The following is a 24,140-nucleotide window of genomic DNA, read 5'->3' as shown; positions in this document are numbered from 1 at the left end:
GGACAACTAAGTTGAAGAGGCAGGAAAAACTCTTTTTGTTAAATTTTGAAACCAATTCCATAACTATTAAATTTTCTACATTTCTCCGTATGTATGATTAACACAATATAATACCATCTTTATCCCAGGGCCATTCAAGTAGTGAAGATTATATTTCTAAAGCTCTTAGAATGGAGCCTAGCACACAGTAACTGCTATGTGGGTGTTTGTTAAATAAAATAAATAATTCCAGGCCTCACACATGCTGAATGGCTATTGTTAGGGCCTCTGTAAATCCTAGAAAGGAAAAAAAAAATTGGCTCTGTTCCTTGTTCTTCAGGACGTTTCCTAATATTGTTGAAGCTAACAGTGCTTGTAAAATGGAGATGAGTGCTTGCCACTCGCTATATGAACTCTCATTAGAGTCTCTTTATTTTTACACCATTGCTTTTGTTTTTTCATTTCCTTTGGTCTAGTGCATCCAAATGGATTATCTGAAAAAGAAATCAGCACCTCTAAAGACCAACAAAATTAAGGGATTTAAGAAACGGGCGGAGATCAGAGTTCAGAGCAAACAAATTGGCACTGAAAAAAACCTCCTGGAAACCACAAGTTTCTATTTCCCGTGAATATCGGCCCAAACTCCTCTGAACGAAGATGCTCCAGGTCTCCAAACTATTGGTTCTTTTCAAAATCGGGCGCCAGGGTCCCCCGGCCAATGCCAGAGAGGAAGGCGCCGGGCCCCCTGGAAACGCTCCTCCCCTTTGGAGGAGGTTTGCTGGGCGGGGCTCCCACGCATGCTCCGTGCCCGCGGGCTCATTGGCGCGGCCGCCGGGCGCGTGCGCAGGACCCGATGGGTGCCCGGACGCGGAAGACCTGGCCCCGCGGAGGTTCCCGCTTCTGAAGCGTGGGAGGCGGAAGAGGCGGCAGGTTGTAGATTTTGGTCTTGGCCCCAAGGGGTTCCTCCGGGCCATTAGAACCCAAGAGAGGAAGAGGAGGCACCGCGGCGGCGGCTGAGGGGCCGAACCCCCCACCTGTCCTCCAGGCGGGGAGGGGGGGTAGGGAGGGGAGAAGCACCCCTCACAGGGCTAAGGAGCCTCCGGGACCGGGTCCCAGAGCATGGGGGGCTGGACCGGGTCCCCGAGCATGGGGAGCTGGAGCCGTCGAGGCCACCCGGCCGGGCCCTGCCCGACTGTCAGCTTTTCGGTGCTAGGGCTGCCCGGGCAGCCGCGGTGTTTGTAGCCCGGCCCCGCTTGAGGTCGTCGGCCGAAAGATAGCAACATGAGTTGCGCCGCTGCCTAGTTTCCTCCCCCTCCTCTTCTCCCTCTGTCCGCTTCCTTCTCCTTCCTCTCTCCTCTTCCCCGCACCCCGTCTTTTTCTTTCCCTCCCTCGTGTTCCTCTTTTCCCTCCACCCTGCCCTCCTCCTCGGTCCTCCTCCTTACCCCCATCTTATTCCTTTCCCGATCCTGCCCTCCTTTTACCCTCTCTGTTTTCCTGCTTTTCCATCTATCCGCTTTTCCTGCCTCTTGTTCTTTTCCCTCCATCCCTCTCTTTCCTCCATCCTCTTCCTTTAATCTGTCATCGTCCACCACCACCACTACCACCTCCCCTTCCTCCGCCCCTCACTCACTATCATCCTCCCTTCCTCATCCTCATCCTCGTTCCCTCCTCCTCCTCTTCTGCTTTTCTCCGCCCCAGCCCCCGCCCCCAAGCCTCCGCCCCTTAGCCCCCGCCCCCAGCTGCCAGTCCCCAGCAGCTCAGTCCTGCAGTGAGAGTCTTGGGAGTCCATAGCTAAGCACCAGGAGCTGAGCCCTGTCCGCTGTGCCTGCCTGCAAGTCTCCGACATGGCTCAGGAGAAAATGGAGCTGGACTTTGAGCCCGATACATCTGATGGGGGCACCCTGAGGAGATCCAGCAGCGCTCCCCTGATCCATGGGCTCAGGTGAGGCGGGTTGGGGACGGTGAAGTACTGGGTTCAGGGGCTCCTCGACCTCGTGCAAGCAAGCTTCCTTGCCTAAAGTGAGAGTTGGCGCTCGTTTGGGCTTTCTAAACTGAGGGGGTGGGGACTTGTTTGCTTGACAGCCACTTGGGTCCCAAGGTGGAGTGAAAGTTTGACCCCAAACTCTGGGAACTGTGGGAAAAATGGGGCCCTCTTTACCTGGAGCTCTGTTGGCCCACTCTTAAAGGATCTACAAGAAGCTTCTGGCTGTTCTAACAGGTTGCTTGCCCTGCCTAATTTACACCACTGAATGTCAGACTGAAGCCCCTGGAACTAGACTTGCAACTTGACACCTGTCTCTAAGAGCTGCTATTTCTAAGCTTAGTTTAGGAACCCTGGCATTAACAGAGCATTTACTTTAATAAATCACAATTTATCTAATAACTTGTAATCAAGTAGCGTGTTCATGGCACGTTAAGTGATTTGCATTTGTCATAATGTTTTCAGATCCTAAAACTGCCAGAAATGCATTCCAGTGAATTAAAAAAAGGAAGGGTGTTGTGTAGCTTAGGTCAGTGAAAATAACAGGTTTTAGAAAACAATGGAAAGAATTAACCCTTGAATTTTAGTGGTAAGGTCTTATATTTTTGTGTTAAGTCACCAGAGGGTCTATTTTAAGGTAGAATCTTAGGATAGTGAAGGTTAGGTTGGAAAACCTCCTGAGCCTATTACATTTCCCTCTTATAAGTAGATAATTCATCTTAGTAGAGAGCTAATTTGCAAGACCCTGTAGAAATGGAATTAGTCCAAAAAAGGGGATGGGAGTAGAATTAGCCAAAATCATTACTTAAGCACAGTGAAAGCAAAGAAATAGGTAATTCTTGTCTATCAAACTGATTATAATATCTGTATTTTGGGGGGAAATGGAATTAACTCATTTTCTTTTATTAAATTTTGAAACTGAGGGAATGATGGAGTGACTCCTTTCCTAATGCTGTCTTCAGCTCTGCATTTATTTTTGATTCTGTAGGCATAAATCGGTCTTTGGGCGTTTTTTAAAAATCTGGTAAGCAAGCAATTGCTAGGGACTAGGGTGATCCTGCTGACCTGCGCTTAGACTGTTGTAGAAATAACACACTATTTTTTTGAATCAGAAATCAAATAATTACTTGCAGGGTAGCATGATGTGACAGAAGAAGGGGTGAGGAGACTAGACCTAGTCCCAATATTTCTCCCTGTGATCAGGCGTGACTTACTTAGCCTTTCTGAGTGTTTTCTCATTTGAAACTTAGGAGAACTGAATTAGGTGATCTCAGTGGGCCCTTGAAGTCCAATTCAGTTCAGTCCTGAAAATCTTTTTTGACCTCTTACCACGGGCATGGCACTCTGCTAGGCACTGCAGGGACGTTATACAAAGAGGAACAAAAGGCCTCCACCACAGAGTTTAAGACACAGGCATGCTTTTCTTTAATAAAAGGTAAAGTGGGTGTCTCAAGAAGCATCTCATTTCCCATTGTGCTCTTTGGACTCAAAGGAGGGAATGCTTGCATTCAGTTTGTGGATTGAAGAGAGGCCTCATGGAGCGGGTTGCGTTGAAATGGGGGCTCGAGGAGAGGAAGGATTTGGACGGATGGTGGTGGGAGGGAGGACACCGGAGGCAGAAGAGGCAACGGGAGCAAAACTCCAGGCATATTTATCTAATGGCACAGCAGGTTCATGGGCAGAGCACATATTTAGGGCAACAGTGGGAGATGTGCTGTGGAACAGGGCTCCTCAGCCCTTCTCGCCCTCATGGCACACACAGAAAGCAGTAATATGTTTAGGTCTTCTGGGGTAAACAGATGAGGCTGCTCCTGTCTGGTGGGAACCGGTTTGGGGGCGTGTGCTCTGACCAGAAGCAGCTGGAGGCAACCAGTCTGGAGCTCCGCCCCATACCTCTCAGCTGCCCCCCAACCACTGAGGAGATCAGTATCTGGGCAAACCTGTCCTCCACAGCACACCACCACCGAAGCTCTGAAGAGGCTGGTGAGGTATTTATTCACTGTACGCAATGAGGAGCATGGAAGATTTCATTGTTGACTAGAGGCTTGGCAGTTCCCTTAAACGAGAAGACCTTATTAATTTTATTTTTATTTTTTTAGTGACCTTTCCCAGGTTTTTCAACCTTATACCTTTAGAACTCGGAGGAATAGTACAACGATCATGAGCCGACATAGCCTGGTAAGTATAGAAGTAAGTATTTTTCATGGTATGGGTTGGGGAAAACACTTTCCAATGTAGTCTCTCGTTCTCAAGACGATGCGCTATGCACCATTGTTCACAAAAGAAAAAAAAATTATCTTACCTACCTCGCTCATGAGTGGCCATTGTCAGCTTTCGGTGCCAAAAAGAGATCTGGTTAAAGTTTTTTCCTGGCTGTGGGACTTTGTATTTAAAAAAAAAAAAAAAAAAACTATTCATTATTTTTTTTTTTTGTCACTGCTTGCATCATGGTTATGAGGTAAATCAGGATTGACTTCTAAATATAGCTGAAAAAGTGGTCTTTATTTGTCCTAGGAAGCAAAAATCATTTAGACAGTAGCCGAGTGTTTATTTCTGGCACATAGCTGTTGGACAATGTTATTTACCCAAAGTAAGCGCTCCTTTATAATGCCTGTATTTATATTCCCGGTAGAGTTGCTAATAGTGACTGTTTTATATAGCCAGAGCTGTCAGGGATCATCTTATTAGCCGGTCGCATTGGGAGAAATTATGATGAGGTTTTTTATGTAGTAGCACTTCACATGCGGACCCCACTTAGCCAGTAGCTGCAGCGCTCTGGAAGACATCTGAGATGTAAGCAAACAGACCTGTGAATGGCTGTGCTTGATTTCCATAGTCTGTGCACAAAGGTTCGTCATTTATAGGGAGCCTCTCTGACCTCTGAATCATCTAAAATTTATGCACAATTATAATAAGCTTCCAACTCGGTAGTGTGGAGAAGCAGCAAATCAGAAGAGGTACATTCGGGTTTAAGGTATACTAATAGCTGCTAGCAGGGGAGGAGAGGGAAAAACTGAAAAGCAGAGAGAGGCTTTTAAAAAATTAGTCCGTGGCTTAGTACAAGGGCTGAGAGCCCGTTAATAGACCCTGAGGACCTCGCCGGCATAGAACTGTAAAATACTTGATGTTCTTAAAGATACCCAGGTCATTAACCTTTGCTTAAATTATAGTAGTACCTATGCTTATGTGGTATTCTACATGTTACAGAGTCCTTACACACTTGTCATTCTCATAGCAACCCACATGAAGTAGGCAGGACAAAAGATGTTTTTCCCAGTTCAAAGAGGCAGCAGCTAAGACTCAGCCGATAGAAGCGACTTGCTTAGAATCACATAATTGGGAAGCGGCAGGGCCGGGATTAGAATAGAGACACGCCAGGGCCATTCTGTTTGGCAAAATCTGTTTAAGAAAGGGGGAGAAAAATTACAATGCTTTCCAGAAAGATTTCCAGCCGAAGTGGCTAAACATACTTAAAGGGGAAAATGTTAGCAATCTGGAGGTTTGATTCATGTCACCTTCCCTGAGGATGCTGGAAAATAGAATTTAATTTTGCTATGTTTATGAAAAATGTTTCTACTTGTTACCCAGCTGTGTTCCTGATCTCAGTAGTAGAGCAAAGAAGGGAAAATGAATTTGCCTCTTTATACTTGACTTTTTCTCTTTTCTAAAACGCGAAGATTCTTATCCACTCTGTCTAGGCTCATTTCTCCCCCCGCAACAAATATCTTTTTCTTGGGCGGCACTACAATCCCTAGGTTTGCTGGAGGAGCCATGTTGATTCACTGCTCTGTGGTGATGCTTACGTGGTTTTCCCTCCATCCCCTTTTCCTTTTGAGCTTCCTGTTTCAGGAAGCCTTCCGCAGCACCTTCTGGGTACTTCTGTCGTCACTGATTACACCTTACATGTTATATCACAGTGTCCTCTATAAATCTTTTAAAAAATATTTTATTTATTTATTTGACAGAGAGCACATGAGGAAGGGGAGTGGCAGGCAGAGGGGAGAGAGGGAGAAGCCGACGCCCTGCTGAGCAGGGAGCCCGACTTGGGACTTGATCCCGTGACCCTGAGATCATGACCTGAGCTGAAGGCAGACGCTTAACCCACTGAGCCACCCGGGCCCCCCCTCTATAAATCTTAATACACTTCCCTGTGTCTTGTATTAACCTGCCAAAAGCAAGGTGTGGCGCGAAGTGGAAGGGAGGGGACTTGCACATGAAGATGTGCAGAGATCGTTTCTTCATGATTTGACAACGGATTAGGTATAAATGCAGGGAGGAGGAGAACTCCAGGGGACTGAACTTTTACTTCTTAGTGACCAGGGGAAAGGTGTTGCCTGTATACGACGAGTAGGGAAATTTCAAGGAATTGGTCATTTGAAGGGCCAGGAGATAAATTCTTCCTGGGCATTTTGGGTTCCAGGTGCCACTTGCTCCATGCTGTTCTCCAAAGCAATATTCAAACTTTGAACAAAATTCTGCAAGCTTCCTACACCTTTCACTTTGGGCAGATGACCCTTCCCTGTTTACAGAGTGTGCAGATGGCCATCTCGTATACATGTCAGCTTTTTTCTCCTGAAAATGTCTTTACCTTCACATGGGGCACTTTTTCCTAGTGGTTCCTGGATTTTCTGAGTCTCCTGTCACTTTGCTCAGGCTCTTGTCTACCCTCTAGTCCCTTCCTCCCTGGCTTTTTTGCTCCCACTTTCTTCTGACTCACATATCTAGTATCTGGAACACAAGTTGTCTTCCTTCATAGGCCTCTCTTTCCCTGTTTTCCTTCCACCCCTCTGAGCTTTCCCAGAGCTTAATCCACAGCACACTTCCTCTCCTTCCTCGTCTCTTAGTTTCTTGCCAACCACTCAGCCAATTTGTGATTGCACTACCTCTATCACCACACTATTAAAAAACTGTTCTCAGGGGCTCCTGGGTGGCTCAGTGGGTTAAGCCTCTGCCTTTGGCTCAGGTCATGATCTCAGGGTGCTGGGGTCGAGCCCCACATCAGGCTCCCTGCACAGTGAAGAGCCTGTTTCTCCCTCTCCCTATGCTCACCCCCCGCCCACTCAGCTCCCTCTCTTGCTCTCGCTCTATCACAAATAAGTAAAATATTTTTTAAAGAACCTGTTCTTGTAGGGTGCCTGCGGCTCAGTCAGTTAAGTGTCCGACTCTTGATTTTAGCTCAGGTCATGATCTTAGGGGCCTGGGATCGAGCCCCATCCCATGTTGGGCTCTGTGCTCAATGCAGAGTTGGCTTGTCCCTCTCCCTCTGCTCCTCCTCCTGCGCTCGTTCTCTCTAAATAAAATCTTAAAGAAAGAAAAAAAACAACAAACCCTGTTCTTACGAAAGTCACCAGTGCCCACGTGATGCTGGTGGCAGGGGCCTTCTTTCTCACTCCACTTAAGCTCTTTGCTGTACTTAATGCCATTAACCAGCATCCTCCTTGAAGCACTTGGCTTTTTTCTCAGCCTGTGCATTAACACTTGTTTCTAGTACTAGCCAGAGCATTGTTCTTCCCCTTTGGGTCTTCTTTCCAGTTCTGTGTACGTTGACAAGTTGGACGTCATATAGATGTAGCATCTCTACTTCTGACTTTATCTGCCATCAGCTTTTTGCAATCTTTGGCTTTCCTGCAGATTTCGCGGCCTCCGGGGTTTCTTTTGTTCTCTGACAGACACATCTGTGCTCTCTTCTGTGGTATTCTCTTAGTCTTTCCTCTCTTATTTACTTGCCTAGTAGCTTAGTGTTTTTCTTTCTTTCCTTTTTTTGGGGGGAAAGATTTATTTATTTGTGAGAGCGAGGGAGAGTGGGCACCAGTCGGGGGAGGGGTCGGGGCAGAGGGAGAGAGAGAATCACAAGCAGATGCCCGGCTGAGCACGGAGCCTACCTAACTCAGGGCTCCATCCCAGGACCCCAAGATGATGACCTGAGCCGAAATCAAGAGTCAGCTGCGTCACTGCCTGCGCCCCCGGGTGCCCTGCTTCGTGTTTCTCAAATGGCCTTCATTAAGAACTTACCTGTAAACATATATTTGTTTTCTAGTGGGGGAAAAAAAAAACCCTTTTATTTAAGAGGATTTTATTCGTAAAGTTTTTTTTTTATTTTCAGAGCCTAGGAGAGGAAAAAGTAAGAGGAAGGGGAGGGTACTGAAGAGATATCCTTTGAGGTAAAATCCTGTTTCAGTGTATACCTTTAAAAAAATATTTTTTCACCTGACTTCGCTTTTGCCTAAAAAACTTGGAGCAATTTATCACCATTTTGTACGACTCACCACTTTAGGATTTTTAGGCGTTTTAATCAGATAGGGCCTCTTGTAACAGGGCTGGTGTCTTATTTGGTTTTACGGCACTACAGGTTTATTTGGATTTAATTAGGGGCTAAGTAGCAGTTGTTTACATAATGGCTGTTAGAGCCCTGTAAGAGCTGTTGAGAGGAATTGTACCTTTCATCTTGTGATTAGATTGTGATTATTTTGCGGGAACATGATTTGGGCCCCCTCCCCCAAATCATTTTAGTTTTGCGTTGTCAAAAAAGCAATGATCTAAGGGAAAGCAGAAGATATCTGAAAAATACACATTGCCTTCCACACTGATTTTTCTTAACTAGTAAGTAGGGTTTGTGGTGATGACCAAATTTTAGGATTGATTTAGATCACACAAGCAAAATCTTATGGCAGCTTTAAAATGTTTTCGATCGACCCTAATCATAGACAGAATATTATACTGGGCTTCTGAGCCTGTGAAGACATGTACCATTGGTACTTTGGTGTTAAAATGACTAAAATCAGCTTTTTTTCCTTTCCCTTCTTACCTAGTTCCTTATTTTAGATAAGTGGGGTAATGGATATTTCCAAGGCCTGGAATCTTTTTTTTTCTCACATAAATGTACACAGCCCTGCATTCATTTGGGAAAAGTGTTAAAGTCAGTGCCTGTCTAGTGACAGATGGTGCTTTGAGGTTGGACACCTGGTGTACTTCCCAAAGACTGAATGTCCTGCCTCTAGTGTGCTAATGTTCAGTGATCTAAAGAGCTACATCTCTGAGAAGAGTATGAAATCTTATCTGGGAGGAGGTTGGACACCAGGACTGACAGCAGACTACTGCTCTGTGCTTCAGAAAATAGTAAATGTTTACTTTTCCCTTCCAGTTGCTGTCGCCCTCGCCTAGCCGTGTTCCTAGCAGCAGGCTGCATCAGATCAAAAGGGTAAATTTTCCTTCCTAGCTCAGAGCTACAGTAGTCTGAATTGTCCACTTCGCTTTTATTTTCATTCTGAAGATTGGGCCATTAAACATGAATAGCCACAGGCAGCTGGAAATTCTTCTGAGTGTGCAGGTGAAACACAGATGCGGCAGGGGAGACAATCTTAGAATGTTCTGCTGCACTGTGATGATGGCAAAGAAGGCAGAAAAGTCTTTTAAGATTTTCTTCGAGGTGGAGAACCATGTGGATGTGCATAAATACTGTGTTTTCAGCATGTGTTTGTCTTCACAGGAGGAAGGCATGGATATGATGAACAGGGAAACTGCACACGAACGGTTAGTGCTCCACGAGAACATGGTCTAGCTTGATGGATGTCTTGTATGTATGTCTGAGCACTGAATGGCCTTTCATTTCTGTTTGTTTTAGGGAAGTGCAGACAGCAATGCAGATAAGCCAGTCATGGGATGAGAGCTTGAGCCTGGTAAAGTTAATCCCATGTTTGCTTGTTGTTGTTGTTGTTTTTTTTCTGGAAACCTTTATGTTGTTCATTGGCTTCATTCATTTTTTTGGTACCCTTCTGTTCCCCCCACCCTGTTTCCAAATTTCTGATCTCTCCTTTTCCACCAGAACATGAGAGTGCGACTTTTAGAATCTGTACATTTCTATTCTAAAAACGTAGGTGTGTTTGAGTAGTAAAGAGCTGTGATGTGCTGGATTGTGAATTATGAGGAAGTAACGCTTGTGTATTTACAGAGTGACAGCGATTTTGAGAAGCCGGAGAAACTATATTCTCCTAAAAGAATTGACTTCACCCCGGTGTCTCCAGCACCATCGCCCACTAGAGGATTTGGAAAGGTCGGCTCGTTGACAAGATGTTAACTCTCTTTCACACACTAAGCTGTTAACTCTCTAAAACATGCACACACACACACACACAAACACACACACATGCATGCATACACACACACCCCACCTCATGTGTAAAGAATCCGATGATGAGAAGGAAAATGAATGAAAGTCTGCGATAGTAATTTGGAAAAAAAAATGGTCTGTCAATACATGTGTATATTCTCTCTCTCTCTCTCTCTCTCTCTCTCGTGTGTGTGTGTGTGTGTGCGTGCGTGTGCATATAGACAGCTAAGTAATTCTAAGGATGTTGTTTCTGTTATCTTGAGAACCTTTTGAAAGCTGGAGCACTAAAGCTATGTTAATATGAAATGTGTTTTTTCTAGCAATGTTTTTCACCATCCTTACAAATGTTTGTGAGCAGCAGCGGGCTGCCCCCGAGCCCCGTTCCTAGTCCAAGACGCTTCACCAGGTAAGTGAACCTGCTTTGCAAAAGCTTGTCTCTCCTGATGCACTTTTTCCCCAACGTTTTCTTATGGAAATTATCGAACAGACAACAAAATGGAACCAAATGAGTATCCGCATACTACCTGTCACCTATATTCTACCAGTGACATTTTACCAGGAACACACCCACCCACACAAACACCCACCCACACACACCCAATAACATATCCTTTATAAGGATAAGGAAAAAAAAATATAAGATTGTAGACCAGTAAAATCAAAATACCTTTTAAAAAATATACATATATTTTTTAAAGATTTTATTTATTTATTTGACAGAGAGAGAGAGAGAGAGATCACAAGTAGGCAGAGAGAGGGGGAAGCAGGCTCCTCCCTGAGCAGAGAGCCCAATGGCGGGGCTTGATCCCAGGACCCTGGAACCATGACCCGAGCTGAAAGCAGAGGCTTAAACCACTGAGCCACCCAAGCGCCCTTCAAAATACCTTTTTAATAAGGTTTATCTTAAAAAAAAAAAAAACTGTTGTAGATACCTTGTCTTATAGAATGATTTTTTAAAATAGCTTGAAATGCCACGTTGTCTCCGATTGCTGTAGGCCAGCTCAGATCACGTTTTGGCATTTCAGTTCGTCAACTTTCAACACGGGCATTTTCCACCGTTTTCTAGATGACTGTCAATTTCATTGATTTATTTGGTGGGCGCTAACATTTATCTTGCATCTTAGAAGCACTTCACATCCTGTTTGTTTATTCTTTGAAGCAGGAGGAGTCAGAGTCCAGTCAAGTGCATCAGGCCCAGTGTTCTTGGTCCTCTGAAAAGAAAAGGCAAGTGTCACACTTCTGATACTAAACCTAGTTGAGCTTGAATGACAAACTAGAATTTGTCTAAAGTTAGCTCAAGGCATGAGTCCTTTTTTCTAAAGAAATGGGAAATATTCTTCCCAACATATGCTTTATGAATTCTAAATTTTGTAAATGAGTTATCTGATACTGTCTATGTTTTTTGTACTTATAACTGAATCTTATTCATATATTCATATTACCAATATATATTCCAGAAATTTTTGCCTCTCAGTGATCTGAATAGAAAGTAGATGCAAGTTAATACATTGCAGAAGTACATGCTTATGTCCTGGTAAATAGGTCTCTGAACACGCTGCATATTCAGATATAAAGCCACCACTAAATTATGCCTCACAGAGAGAAACTGCCTCATATTCTAGTCCATAGGGTTTTTGATACGATGGCGTGCTCTTAATTACCTTATTTTGAACCACAGGGCACTCTCACTCGGTGTTAGTTTCAGATACCTTTGAGGGCCCCTTATGGAGTCTGTTTTAAAAAGGCGCAAAAAATAAGGAAAGGTTGAGTCATCCTTCCTGGGGCTATACCCGTATGATTCCAAGTGTTGGGTGTCATTTTAAACAAGAGTTTTAACCATAATTTTGAAAAAGCAACTCAGCAAGTGGTTTCTTGGTGCAGATCACCTTTGGGGCCAGGAAAACAGTCCCACTCCTAATACTGGGTAAACAGGTACTTGGAGCTTTGGTGGAAACTTTCCACCAATAGCACCATGCACAGATTCAAAAAAGTGTGATATTTCAGATATCATACTTTTTCTGGAAAGTAGGTTTTGATATGGTGATGATGTTTGCATTTAGTGAATAAATTTTTTTATAACCTGGTAGTCTTTTACCTTAATGCTGCAAGGAATTATTTACAACAAATTATTTAAATAATTTACAATTATTTACAAGTAAAGCCATTATTATTGTTATTATTAATTTTTGATACATTGCAGGAAGTTGGAATTAGTATGGTTGTTTAGTTTCAAAGCTATTCCAAAATATACCAGCAGATGGAGGAATTCTGTGATAAAAGGGGCTAAAGTCTTTTGCTAATGGGGTGTCGAAAGTCTGGCAGTATAGCTTTTAAAAGCTCCATATTAAAGCATGGCAAAAGCAAATAAAAATACAACTTTTCCTGAGTTGGTAATTTCCAAAGTAGCTCCAGAAGAAAGATAATATGAATTAATTGATAATATGAGGGAAAAAAATAAATGTTACATTTGTTCTTGCTTGATCTTTTTCCATGAGAAGAATCTTGTATGGCTGTAAATTCACAGTTACTAATTTCCCATTGGAAAATATAGTTGGGCCCAAGAATTAAGTTTTATTTAATATTCATTTTAAAGCTCAGATAAAGAGCCTCAAAACTAAGGTATTTGTGTGTTTTAAATCATAGCTTATTTGAAAAGGGGCTTTTTTTGTCTTAACTGAGGGTTTTTAGTCTTTGCACTCCTGGTGGCAAAATGTTATTCCGATTAATGCAAAGTTTTTCTGCTACTTTAAAGATATTTTGAGATAGTCTGTTAGAGTGAGGTGTTGCCAGTACAACACCAATTTCCTGAAAGGATTAATGATTGCTTTCAATTACAGATGGGCATTCAAAGTCACTTTTTAAAGTGTTCATTTTCCCTAAGTAGTCTAAAGCAACCTTTAATTTATACACCGTTAGACTACATACTTTTTAATCCATTTGACTTTGACTCAGGAAATACTCCAATATATTAAAATAATATAAAATCAGTAGTCTTTGCTAGTTGCCTGGGATAAATCATTATTCACTGTGAGCTTCAGCTTTTTGGGGATGATTCTTTATTTCTGCTGGGGTAAGCCTTGATTCATTTTGCCTGATATAGTCCGTGTTCTGGTTCTGCTCTTCGGTTAAAGAACAGGACTATATCCATAGCATGCTAAATAAGGGGTGTGTGTTTTTTTTTATTTATTTTTTATTTATTTTTTTTTAAAAGATTTTATTTGACAGAGAACACAAGTAGGCAGAGAGGCAGGCAGAGAGAGAGGAGGAAGCAGGCTCCCTGCTGAGCAGAGAGCCCGATGCGGGACTCGATCCCAGGACCCTGAGATCATGACCTGAGCCGAAGGCAGCGGCTTAACCCACTGAGCCACCCAGGCGCCCGTGTGTGTGTTTTTTTTTAAAGGGCCGCTTACTTTTTGGTTGAGGCTATATGGAAGTATTATTTCTTCCACTTTAAAGCCTGTGGAAAAACAGCTTCGAAGTAATGGCTTGACGAAGCGTTCTGAGCTTTAGTTGAACAAAGATCATCCCATTTTTGCCCCATGCCTGTATTTGTAAAGTTGTTTTACGGTAGTATTCATCTCTTCTGTTGTAGGTGAAATGGAGACAGAAAGCCAGCCCAAGAGGCTCTTCCAAGGCACTACCAGCATGCTGTCTCCAGAGGCTGCACAACTGTCTGATCTCAGTTCATGGTAAAAAATGAAATCAAATCCGAAGGATGTTAGGGGATGATCTATTAAAAAAGAGCCACATCCGAAGTATGTTGGGATCATTTGGAATAACATTCGGCTTTTTATTCATGCTCTATAGAGGGGAAAGCTCCAGGGAGGTACAGAGAATGTGAAACAAAGCAGATCATTTGAAAGTCATTGAGTACTCCTTCAGAAGTGTGTGTATGTTTCTGGCACCTTCCTTTCCTCCCTAGCTCCTGTTAGGTCAGCCTCTCTCGGTAGGTGGTAATGGTGTGGGAGCGTGGCAACAGCTGGATGGCGTGAGAAAGAGTTTCCGGGTTGGTGTGGATAATGTGCATTGATTGTAGCTGCTCTGCCTGCATTTTGTATTATATCCTTTGACTTAGCAGGGAACACCAGCATCCTCTGAAGCATGGTGTTTTCTATAGCATTTTCTGTTATAAAGTGTTTTTGAAATTTGGGGGGTGTTCTGTCACAGTCCTACCCAGGTTTTGTCTTTTAGTATAAAAAGAAGTGTTAGTATAAAAACACTTCCTGATTCCTGTGGTCTAGTCACATAATATTTTTTTTCAGCCATACTCATCTAACTTAAGGCCCTTCAATGTTTCGGTGCAGAAGTTAATATCTTTTCATGTACCTGAAGTCGAGTACTTGAATGCTGACATACATTGGAAGGAAGGGGAAGGGATAGTGGCAGTGGCCAGGTAATACTTTGAATTCTTTCAGTATTTACTTCTTTTTAAAAAAATTTTTTAAAGATTTCATTTATTTATTTGAGAGAGCACGAGTGAGAGAACACAAGCGGGGTGGGGGTGGGTGGCAGAGGGAGAGGCAGGGAGCCCGAGGCGGGGCTCGATCCCAGGACCCTGGGATCATGACCTGAGCTGAAGGCAGGTACTTAACCAACCAAGCCACCCTCGTGCCCCTCGGCACCTGTTTCTAATCAATTCACTGAGCGCGTGTGTTCTAGACACAACTGTGTAGTGCCTTTTAGTACTTTTTGTTGCCTGAGTTTTATAGCTGAGGATCTTTTTTAAGAGCCCCAAAGTGCATTCACTTTAGAAATGTAAGGATGGTGTCCTCTAAATAGAGGAATTGTGCACGCCACTTACAAGGTATAAGGATTAGTGTTTCTTCCTTTCCAGATCACATATCTATTGTTTTGTGTAAGATAACCTGCACTTGTAGTTGACCAAGAAGTCACAGATTCTTCTAGTTTATTAGACTCGTTGATCAGTACTGTTCTAACCTTGGAACAGATGCCTTTTAGATTGTTCTAGCTATTTTCAGCCCCACAGTCCCTCCTCTGTCATCTATGTCTGTCCTTGGTAGCTCAGTGTGCTAATTTTGGGATAGAGAGCCTTTCCAGGTATGTAGATGATTGCAAAGAGAAAACTTCTGAAGCTTGTCAAGAGGACTAGTGGATGAAACTCTACACTTAGTGGAAACTGTCTATCACTTTTATGGTAAAGTGTGTTTTAATATAGGCACATGACAGTATAAATAGCTTTGCTTACCCAGTTGCTAACCAAGTAACCAAGTTAGGAAGAAGATAAGGAAGCATTTCGCCAAGCTGAAAACACAGAGGGTGAGGCGATTTAAAAAAAAATATTGTCATAGACTGTACAGGATGCCATAAAACAATAAAGAAGGAAGGAAAGCAAATGGTCTGGGACTTACCAAGGGTCCTCACCCCTTGTCCAGATGTTTATTCCTCTGAATAGCAAAACCTAAGTTGTCAAGGATGGTGGCTATGGTGAGGGTCCTGTTTCTGTTGCCACCCCTCCCATTCTTTCTCCTTAGAACCGTCACTAACTATGAGAGCACTGGAGACATCGACATTGGTGATTAAGGGCATTTTTGATCCATAAAGACAAAAAGCATTGCCTCACACTGGAAAGATTCACTTCTTTCATGGCCAGTCAGAGCAGTAACAAGCCAACGTGTGGCTCAAGTAATAGGTTGAAGTTTATTGTCCAAATTCACAAAACTAAGTGTAAAAGATATTTAAGCAATTGAACTTTAAAAGGTATTTTCAGTAAGTTTGTAGCATTTGGACTCCTGAGGATATTAAAGCTCAAGATTGCTCTGACTTTTGGGGCACCTTGTATCCTAATATTGCTGACCTTTATGTTTGCAGTGAAGAGATTTTGAACAGGAGTTATTCGTGATTTGTAAAAATTGGATGCTGCTTTTGCAAAACCTTTTTTTCCTATCTCTATAATGCAGTTCCATTGATCAGACTTTCTTTCATTGATCAGTATTGTTAGAAATGGGGAGAGAGACAGATACTAGCTGTGTTCTGGTTTCTGTTGTCAAGGATAGCCAATCTATGTGATAACCAAGGAAACCGTTTTTATACATTTTAGGGAGCAGAAAAGGTACCGGGTCGATCATTAGTAGATGGCATCTCCTCTCATCATTTCAGTTGTCTTTGTTTGTCCCCCTTCCCCACCCCACAAAGGAAAGATGGGTTTTTAAAACTTGAAGTTAAACTTCATATGTTAGATAACAGTCATTAAAATCTGACATCTTGGGCCTCCTGGGTGGCTCAGTCGGTTAAGCATCTGCCTTTGGCTCAGGTCATGATCCCAGGGTCCTGGGATTGAGCCCCACATTGGGCTCCTTGCTCAGAAGGAAGCCTGGTTCTCTCTCCTCCCCCCCTCTACCTACTGCTCCCCCTGCTTGTGCATGCTCTCTCTCTCTCTATCAAATAAATGAAATCTTTAAAAAAATAAAATCTGACATCTTTGAAGTGTAAAATAAGTGTGAAGTTTGAGTAGAGACCTATGTAGGGTTTGTGTCCAATGTGGTGACTGCTGCCCAAAGGAATAGTAGGCCCGCTCTTGATACCATATTTTTTTACTAGATGAAATCTCTGAAATCTTTGCCAAGCAAATCCAGGGAGCGTTGTCAACCACAAGGCAGGAATTATGTCATTCTGCATTTAGTTCTTCCGAACCTCAAGAATTTGATTGTAGCTTGGAAGTTCACCAGTCCGTGGTGCTTTGATTCCTTTTGTGTGCTGGGGACTCTTGTTCTGTTTCTCGTTCTTATGGGAACAAGATTATCTGTTTTTAGGGCCACTAGCCACATAGGGAAGATTCAGTGATAGTCTGTTTCTCAGACAGGAAAGGAAAAGTTCTCCCATGAGATTCTTGCCCAGTGCATCAGTGTTAGTGTGACTGCTGACTTAACCTTTATATTTTAACATTTTTCACTGGGTTTCACTTAGTGATTTTCACATTATTTTTAGTGGTATATGTGTCATGGCAAGAAAAATTAATCAGGAATATGTGAGGTGTACAAAGAATGAGATTTAATCACGATTTATTTAATAATAGAACTGTATATGTATACCTTGATTGTGTTTAAGTGAGCAGCTTAGACATCTGTGCTGGTACTTAAAACTCCTATCCCCGGGGTGCCTGGGTGGCTCAGTGGGTTGGGGCCTCTGCCTTCAGCTCAGGTCATGATCCTGGGGTCCTGGGATCGAGCCCCGCATGGGGCTCTCTGCTCAGCGGGGAGCCTGCTTCCTCCTCCCTCCCTCTCTCTCTCTCTCTCTCTCTCTCTCTCTCTCTTTGCCTACTTGCGATCTCTACCTGCCAAATAAATAAATAAAATCTTTAAAAAAAGAGAAACTATCCCCAAGGTGACTATGGAAGTGATTATATTTAAATATGTGATCTTAAAAACTTAGAAGTTATGCAGAAATATAATGTTGGATCTTTCTAAGATAAGATCGTAGAGACTAGAAAACCTACCCTGTGAACCACTTTAACCCACAGCAAGGGGTAGTACCAGAATCTATGTGGGGGTTGATAGGGCTATGATGAATTTGGAGTACATTTTCCTGCCTGTCCTTAGTCGGATAGAACTCAGTTTATTGACTGCACAAGGCACAAAGTGACTCCGCAGATGAGTAATAGCATCAGTTACACTGGACATCCTGATTTTGTTGTTTATCATTTGAAGGTTTTAATAATTCTCTTATACTTTCCCTCTTACTTTTTTTAGACCGAGGACACTACCTTAATAGTCATAAGTATTTTTGGTTGTGTGGTTCAGATATTGTATCATTATGTATCCTCAGAAGCCAGAATGAATTAGAATTAGTTTATTTAAAAAAAATTATTTTTTTATTTTTTATTTTTATTTTTTTTCCTCTACATGCACTTGAAAAGAATGTGTATTCTTCTGCTTTAGGATGAAATTCTCTGAATATATCTGTTAAGTCCATCTAGTCCACTGTCATTCAAAGCCAGTGTTTCCTTGCTGAACTTCTGCTTAGATGATTTTTTCCATTGATGTGAGTTAGGTGTTAAAATCACCTTTTTTTAAAATTTAATTTTATTTATTTTATTATTTTTAAAGATTTTATTTATTTATCTGACAGAGAGAGAGGTTATAAGTAGGCAGAGTAGCAGGCAGAGAGAGAGGGAAGCAGGCTCCCTGCTGAGCAGACAGTCCGATATGGACCCTGGGATCATGACCTGAGCTGAAGGCAGAGGCTTAACCCACTGAACCACCGCAGTGCCCTGAATTAGTTCATTTTTTGATGCTTGTACTCCTGTGTCCAGCTTGAACTGTCTAGGTCCTTTGCTTTCCTTGCATTGTCTGGCTTTCAGTCATTAGTCTGAGGTCAATTAATACCTCCATCAGAGTTTCAGCTAGGAAAGGAAAAAGATAAACTTGAATTGGACCATACTTTGTTGCTTTTAGAAGGCCTGACAGAAGGTTTAGTAATGAACGCTGTGAAAGTCACTTTTATTCAGGGATCTCTCTGTGAATTAAAAAAAATCACAGAAGTCTTGCTCTGCACAGATTTACTGACAGTGGGTAATCTGTGACCTGTAGTCTCTGCTTCCATGATCAAGTGTAGTAGTGTCAGATTTATTAGAATAGAAACTAGACCTTAGTTCAGAGAAAATACCTGGTTAACGGTTTACCAAGTTCTGAATCTAAATTATGCTGGAGGCTAAATTTAAGTATGCTATTTTACTATTAATGAACATAATTTTTCATATGTTCATATTTAATAATAGAGAAAAAATTCCTGAAAAGGAATATATGAAACGAAATGTTCAGATTTGTATTCTTTTTTTCCCAGTAACGTCTTGGTAATTTCCCTGTTAGCTTATTTCTCTTAAGGTAATCAACTGTGCTGGATGAGAGGTTTCTCCTCATGAGCCATGTTCTGTGTTTTTGAGTGAATACAGGATTCACCTAAGCAAGCAGGTCTTGTTACAAACGGAATCTTTTAACCCAGGGCTCACCATAAGGCCGGTGGTTGGAATAAGAAAGTCTTTATTTATATTCATATTATCTGCTCGGTGGCCAAATTTTAATCAAGGCCTGTTTCTTCTTGCCAAGTAGCACAGAGCGTGTCCTTCGGCTGCCTAGCCAATATGTGCTTTAGGAAAGTAAATTCATTTTAATATTAGTCTAGGCAAAGTGCTGCAGGAGGAAAAATCACATATGTTCCAAAGGCAAATATAAAGGTCTTTTGATTTTCCAATGCCTTAGATTATCTGTGTAACTTTCTTTCAGTAGTTTGAATAATTCATATTTTAGACCTATTTTACCAGTGGGTTGAAAAACAGCAGTGCCAGCTAAATTTTCCGAACTTCTTATTTAAAAGTGCTGTTATTAATGATGCATTTCACAGCAGTGAGCGTAAAGTGTGAGTACCGTGGACCATACTGTTTCCCTTTTTATGTTTACTTTTCCAGAGTTTATTTGTTTTCTGTCTCTGCCTAAAAACAATCCACAGGCAATAGAAAAAATAACAGAGACGTTGGGGGAAAGTATTACATGTCTTAGAGGTCGGGGGGAGGGTACAGGGCCCAGAAACTTCCAAGTGTGCCGTGGGTTGCTTAACACCAGGATTGTATTAACCTGGAGATCCATAAAAGTGATCATATTAAAAGTGAAGCTAATATTTAGCCTCAGAGCATATTAGACCAGGGTCGGCTTTTGTAGAAGAGCTAGTGACCAGACTTCAGCTAGAACCCATATTTCCTGATTCATGATTCCTTTTCCAATTCTGTGCTTGCTTCCCTTTTCAAAATTAAAAAGTGTGTCTCTGTAAATCCTAAAACCACCCGACGACCTCTTCGGCTTTGTCTCTCACCGTGTCCTCGCTCTCTCTACTTAACAACCGCACTAGCCCTCTTTCGGCTCCTAAAACCACCCTTGCTTCCTCCCAAACCAGACCTAGTTAATACCTACTCAGCTTTCAGATGAGCAGCTCAAGTATCACTTTTGGGGAACATGTTCCTCCCAGTCCCTCCACGTTGGATCAGATTACCCATGCCACACACTCGTAGAGCCCTTTGTATCTTGCCTGTGCTGCTTTGATCCCAAATTACACACGTATCAGCATGGTTCCTTAAATGTCTGTCTTCCGCACTGTACTTCGTAAGTTCCATGAGGGCCAGGACCATGTCTGTCTTAGACGCCATCATATTTCTAAGATCTAGCATACTTCCTGCCCTTGGCAGATACTCGGTAAATATTAGAATAAGTGAGGGAGTGCATTCAGGCCAGATATATAGAGCATAGGACTTACATGTTGGACTGATGGGACTCAGAGCCAGAAAGGCAGCCTGGTGTGAAATGGTGACTACTGAAGCATGAAGCTGGGTTTATGACGAAGCGGGCCAGATGGATGGTTGGCAGCCATGAGAGCCTAGGCTGGGTGGGTAAGGAGTCCCTGGGCTGGATCCTAGAGGCTCTGGTGCCCAGATCGGGAGTTTTCGTGGAAGGATGGGAGTGGAAGCTAGCTGTCAGAGTCAGAGAGGCAAGTGGAGGGTGAGGGTATTGGGCCCGTGGCTCTAGAACATTCCTTCTAGCAGCCTAACTGGATAGTAACTGAAGGAGGCTTGTAGAGATACTTGTAGATTCTAACAGCAAGAGAAAAGGAAACAGTGTCAGAAGTTCATCAGATGAGAGGAATATAAAAGGCAAATGGTGGAGGGAGAAATCAGAAAAGAGAAGGGTTTCACTTGAAGGCATCTTGGGAAGGGAGTGCGAAGGGGGAAGCGGTCGGATCTAGAGTGGTTGAAGGACTGTGTTCTGGGGTAGAGGAGCCATGAAGCAGGGAATGTACTAGAGTACTTCAGATGGTCCAGGGTGCCTCAGTGAGTAACCAGTCCTCTTACTCGAAGGCTGATGGGAAGGGAAGAAGAGAAATCTAAGGATAGCGATCTTTTGAGCTGAAGGTAAGGGAGCTCCCTCACCAAAATCTTGACACGTCAAGGAATGCTTACTCTGTGTTGGACGTTCTGGTGCCTCCAAGAGAGCACCAAAGTGGTACAGAACCTTGAATGCCCTCTGGATATCTGTGACCTTGTTTTTGCAGGTATCTGAATGTAGCACCTTGTGTAGGTCATTGCTGTCGCTTATGCTTTTTATTATTTAAAAATGCTCTTACAGATGTGTGAGTTCTTGGAACTATGTCGTTGCATGTTATGTTTACCTTTATCCTGATAGATGCATCTGCTTATAATTCTTTTTGCTTTGTCCTCAGTTCAGATATTTTGGATGGCAGTAGTAGCAGCAGTGGCTTATCCTCAGACTCACTGGCTAAAGGCAGAACAACCGCAGAGTTTCCAGTAGCATGCTCCAATCCATGCTCTCCGTTCATCTTCATGGATGATCTCTCACCCAAGTGACTTACCCATTTCTGATTCAGCATTCTTAACTGCCGTTGCTTACGTAAAACTTGCAGTGAGGAATGCAGAGAACTTTGATCCATAATGAGGATTAAAGTGTGACAGGCTAAAAAAAAAAAAAACACAAAAAACCCATTCCGATGCCATTCTGTGTGGCATCTCTCTTCTCTAAAAGTTCAATTTTACAGGTGTAGTGACCTTACGTATGTCTCTTTTTTGCTAATCTCATTTTGGATCTAGTGACTAAATCTCTAATACTCATTTTTGATTGCCCAGTATATATATACACATACATACATATTCCTCGGTGCCTCAAAGCGCACCTATTATAGAGCCTATACGTTTAAGGAAAGCACTGATGTGTATTTTCAACAGTGGTTCTTTTTCCCAGCAGCAACACGACAGCTAAAGTTGATCAGAAATTCTCTTGCTTGAGAGATTTGGGTTTGTTTTTTTGTTTTTTTTGTTTTTTGTTTTTTTTTGGTTCCTGTTTTGTTTTGTTTTGTTCTGTTGACTACATAGATTCAGATCTCTTTATTTCACAATAATAGATGGATTGCTTTAGATTATATTAAATTTTTATTTTTCTGCATCAGCTTCAAGTACATCATTTTGTTTCCTTTTCCTGTTTGAGCTGCTTACCTGCCATTTCTCACAGAGGGGAAGAAACCCGTAGTCACTTTCATTACTACCCATATCGCTTCTTTGCTGGTGGAGTGTATGACGTGAGGATTGATTTTAGTGCTGAGAATGTAAATGGACTTGACAGGATGCCTGGATGACTCTCCACAGGTTCTTATGCCTTAGCCACCACAGTTGATATTTTTCTCCCCAAACCTGTTGCCTGAAGGAATATATAAAATATTGTTAATGTTTCTAGGTGGTGTTATCAAGGAGAAGAAATCCCTGCCTTGACCAGATGTGTGGAGCATCTACAAATGAATGAATAATGTTATTTACACCCAAAGCACTGTGTAGAAAAGCATGCATGGGGCGTGACAGCTTGCCTCGGGTGGTATTACGAGGCCTGAGGTGCCTTGGGGTACAGTGTTGTGCTGTAAAGATGGATGTCTTAAGGTAGGGTAGAAAAGGGGGCTTTAATGTGTCTGATTGCCACATACTGTTTTGATTGCTGCTTTTTTTTTCCTGATTATTTTTCTGTCCTTGGATTTGTTGGTTTTGTCGCGTGGTGAGTGTGTGCTGCCGCTGACTCTGTTTGGGTTAATCATGTTGCCACCAGAGTCCAAATCCAGTTCTTGTCGATGCTGCCTCCTAGTAAGGGCAATTTAATATCTGTGAGGAAGCTTTTAGGAGCTTAAAAAAAGTCGATGTTACTGTGCATTCTGCTTTTAATGGAGCTGTTTGAGCTGTGAACAGTGTACATGATAGTAAGTCCGAGGTACCGTAAGTTATTTAATTTTTAAAAGGAAAATCCTGCTAGAGCTATTTAAAAAAAAACAAACCGAGTGTAATCTATCGTTGTATTATTTATTATTTAAAACTGTGTAAAAATGTCTGTTGTGCTTGGTTGCTTTTTAATGTTCAGACATCGTGGTTGGATTGTCTGTGTTTAATATGCAAATTTGCCTGCTAGGATCACAATATTCTACTTTTGAAATGAATGTAAGAAATGGAAACTACTGCCCCTGTGTCCTTTGAAGGCAAAGATTCTTGAATTTTGAAGGAAGATGATGCACTTTGAGGGGTCTCACAGAATAGTCCTACCATATGGCTTGAGGGGAAAGCGATCCGCTTTGACTTACAAGAAGAGCATCACTTAGCTTTGCAGTGAGTAGTTCTGCTCCGGCATCCGAGGTGGCGTTGATTCTAAACTGTACTAACCGCCCCAGTGGCCATTAACGGCTTGATTTCTCGTATTGCTTTCACCCGTGCAAGGTCCCTCAGCTTTCAAGCCCAACATCAGTGTACATACTATGAAGCGTGTTCCCTAGCGTGCCATTTTTAAAGAATTACTTCGATGGTATCCAGTGTGTCTGTCCTGTTTCTGAAAGAACCGCATTCAAATGTTTCTGCCCATATAATGCCGAGAGATGGTTTTCTCTTTTACAGGCTAATCATCCACTTTCGCACTACTGTCTTCTTTGCCTTAAAGGGATACTTTTGGCCATGATTTTTTTTGGCTCTAATTTAGGTCTCGTAAGAAACAACCTTCGGAATGTGATGGTATTTCAATTTCTTCTTGAGATCCAGTGGTGGGTGAGAATTGGGAGAGGGAATTGTAGTCATTAACAGTAGTGTGAGAACTAGGAGACGAGATGAGTCACTTCATCGTTGAACCCGGGGTTCGTTTTTATTGTTCAAATCGACTAGAAAGTTAAGTTTATGCAGGGATTGTTTTGGAAAAAATAAAAGAGAGATGCTAGCCTTCAGATGAGCTTTGTTGACAGTACCCCTTTATTTTTATATGAAGTCTAATATTTGAAAAGTGGTCATTATTATAAAGTAAAATTCTCTCTTCCTATTCTAATATATCATATTTCCGGCTTCTATTTGAAAGCAAGTACAAGAGATGATATCATAAAAAAATCCTACAGATGCTCTTTTTGCTTGACTAACTTAATATAATCATACTCTGTTTCATGATAACTGCTTTTGGAATAAATAATAGGAAGTTTTGTGAAATGCTGACCTTGTGTATATCTTAGAATGCAAATTTAATAAAATGTGTACACATGCATAAAATTCGA

The 24,140-nt window shown here is 42.3% G+C and overlaps 1 protein-coding gene across 4 annotated transcripts; it reads left to right on the top strand.

The window, feature by feature from the left end:
* Nucleotides 1-795: 795 nt before the first annotated feature.
* On the top strand, nucleotides 796-24,140 carry FAM122B (family with sequence similarity 122B). 4 transcript variants are annotated; one of them, XM_032330467.1, is made up of 10 exons: nucleotides 796-1,921; nucleotides 4,060-4,138; nucleotides 9,102-9,158; nucleotides 9,447-9,490; nucleotides 9,582-9,636; nucleotides 9,909-10,010; nucleotides 10,388-10,473; nucleotides 11,230-11,291; nucleotides 13,660-13,756; nucleotides 21,288-21,567. In XM_032330467.1, exons 1-10 carry the CDS (start codon nucleotides 1,824-1,826, stop codon nucleotides 21,430-21,432), a joined length of 825 nt encoding a protein of 274 aa, XP_032186358.1. In that variant the 5' UTR covers nucleotides 796-1,823; the 3' UTR covers nucleotides 21,433-21,567. The 4 variants fall into 4 exon arrangements, with proteins under 4 accessions (XP_032186358.1, XP_032186357.1, XP_032186356.1 ...); XM_032330466.1 differs by having other exon boundaries at nucleotides 798-1,921; nucleotides 11,227-11,291; XM_032330465.1 differs by lacking the exon at nucleotides 21,288-21,567 and adding an exon at nucleotides 22,313-24,140 and having other exon boundaries at nucleotides 1,373-1,921.

The sequence above is a fragment of the Mustela erminea genome, chromosome X, assembly GCF_009829155.1.
Source record: "Mustela erminea isolate mMusErm1 chromosome X, mMusErm1.Pri, whole genome shotgun sequence".
Classification (NCBI taxonomy): domain Eukaryota; kingdom Metazoa; phylum Chordata; class Mammalia; order Carnivora; family Mustelidae; genus Mustela; species Mustela erminea.
This window is presented reverse-complemented; position numbering and strand designations above follow the sequence as displayed.

Coding starts and splice junctions, on each gene's coding strand:
- FAM122B (XM_032330466.1), top strand. CDS start 1,824: ATGGCTCAGGAGAAAATGGAGCTGGACTTTGAGCCCGATACATCTGAT. Junction 4,139..9,101: donor TCATGAGCCGACATAGCCTG/GTAAGTATAGAA, acceptor TTTCCCTTCCAG/TTGCTGTCGCCCTCGCCTAG. Junction 11,292..13,659: donor TGGTCCTCTGAAAAGAAAAG/GCAAGTGTCACA, acceptor CTTCTGTTGTAG/GTGAAATGGAGACAGAAAGC.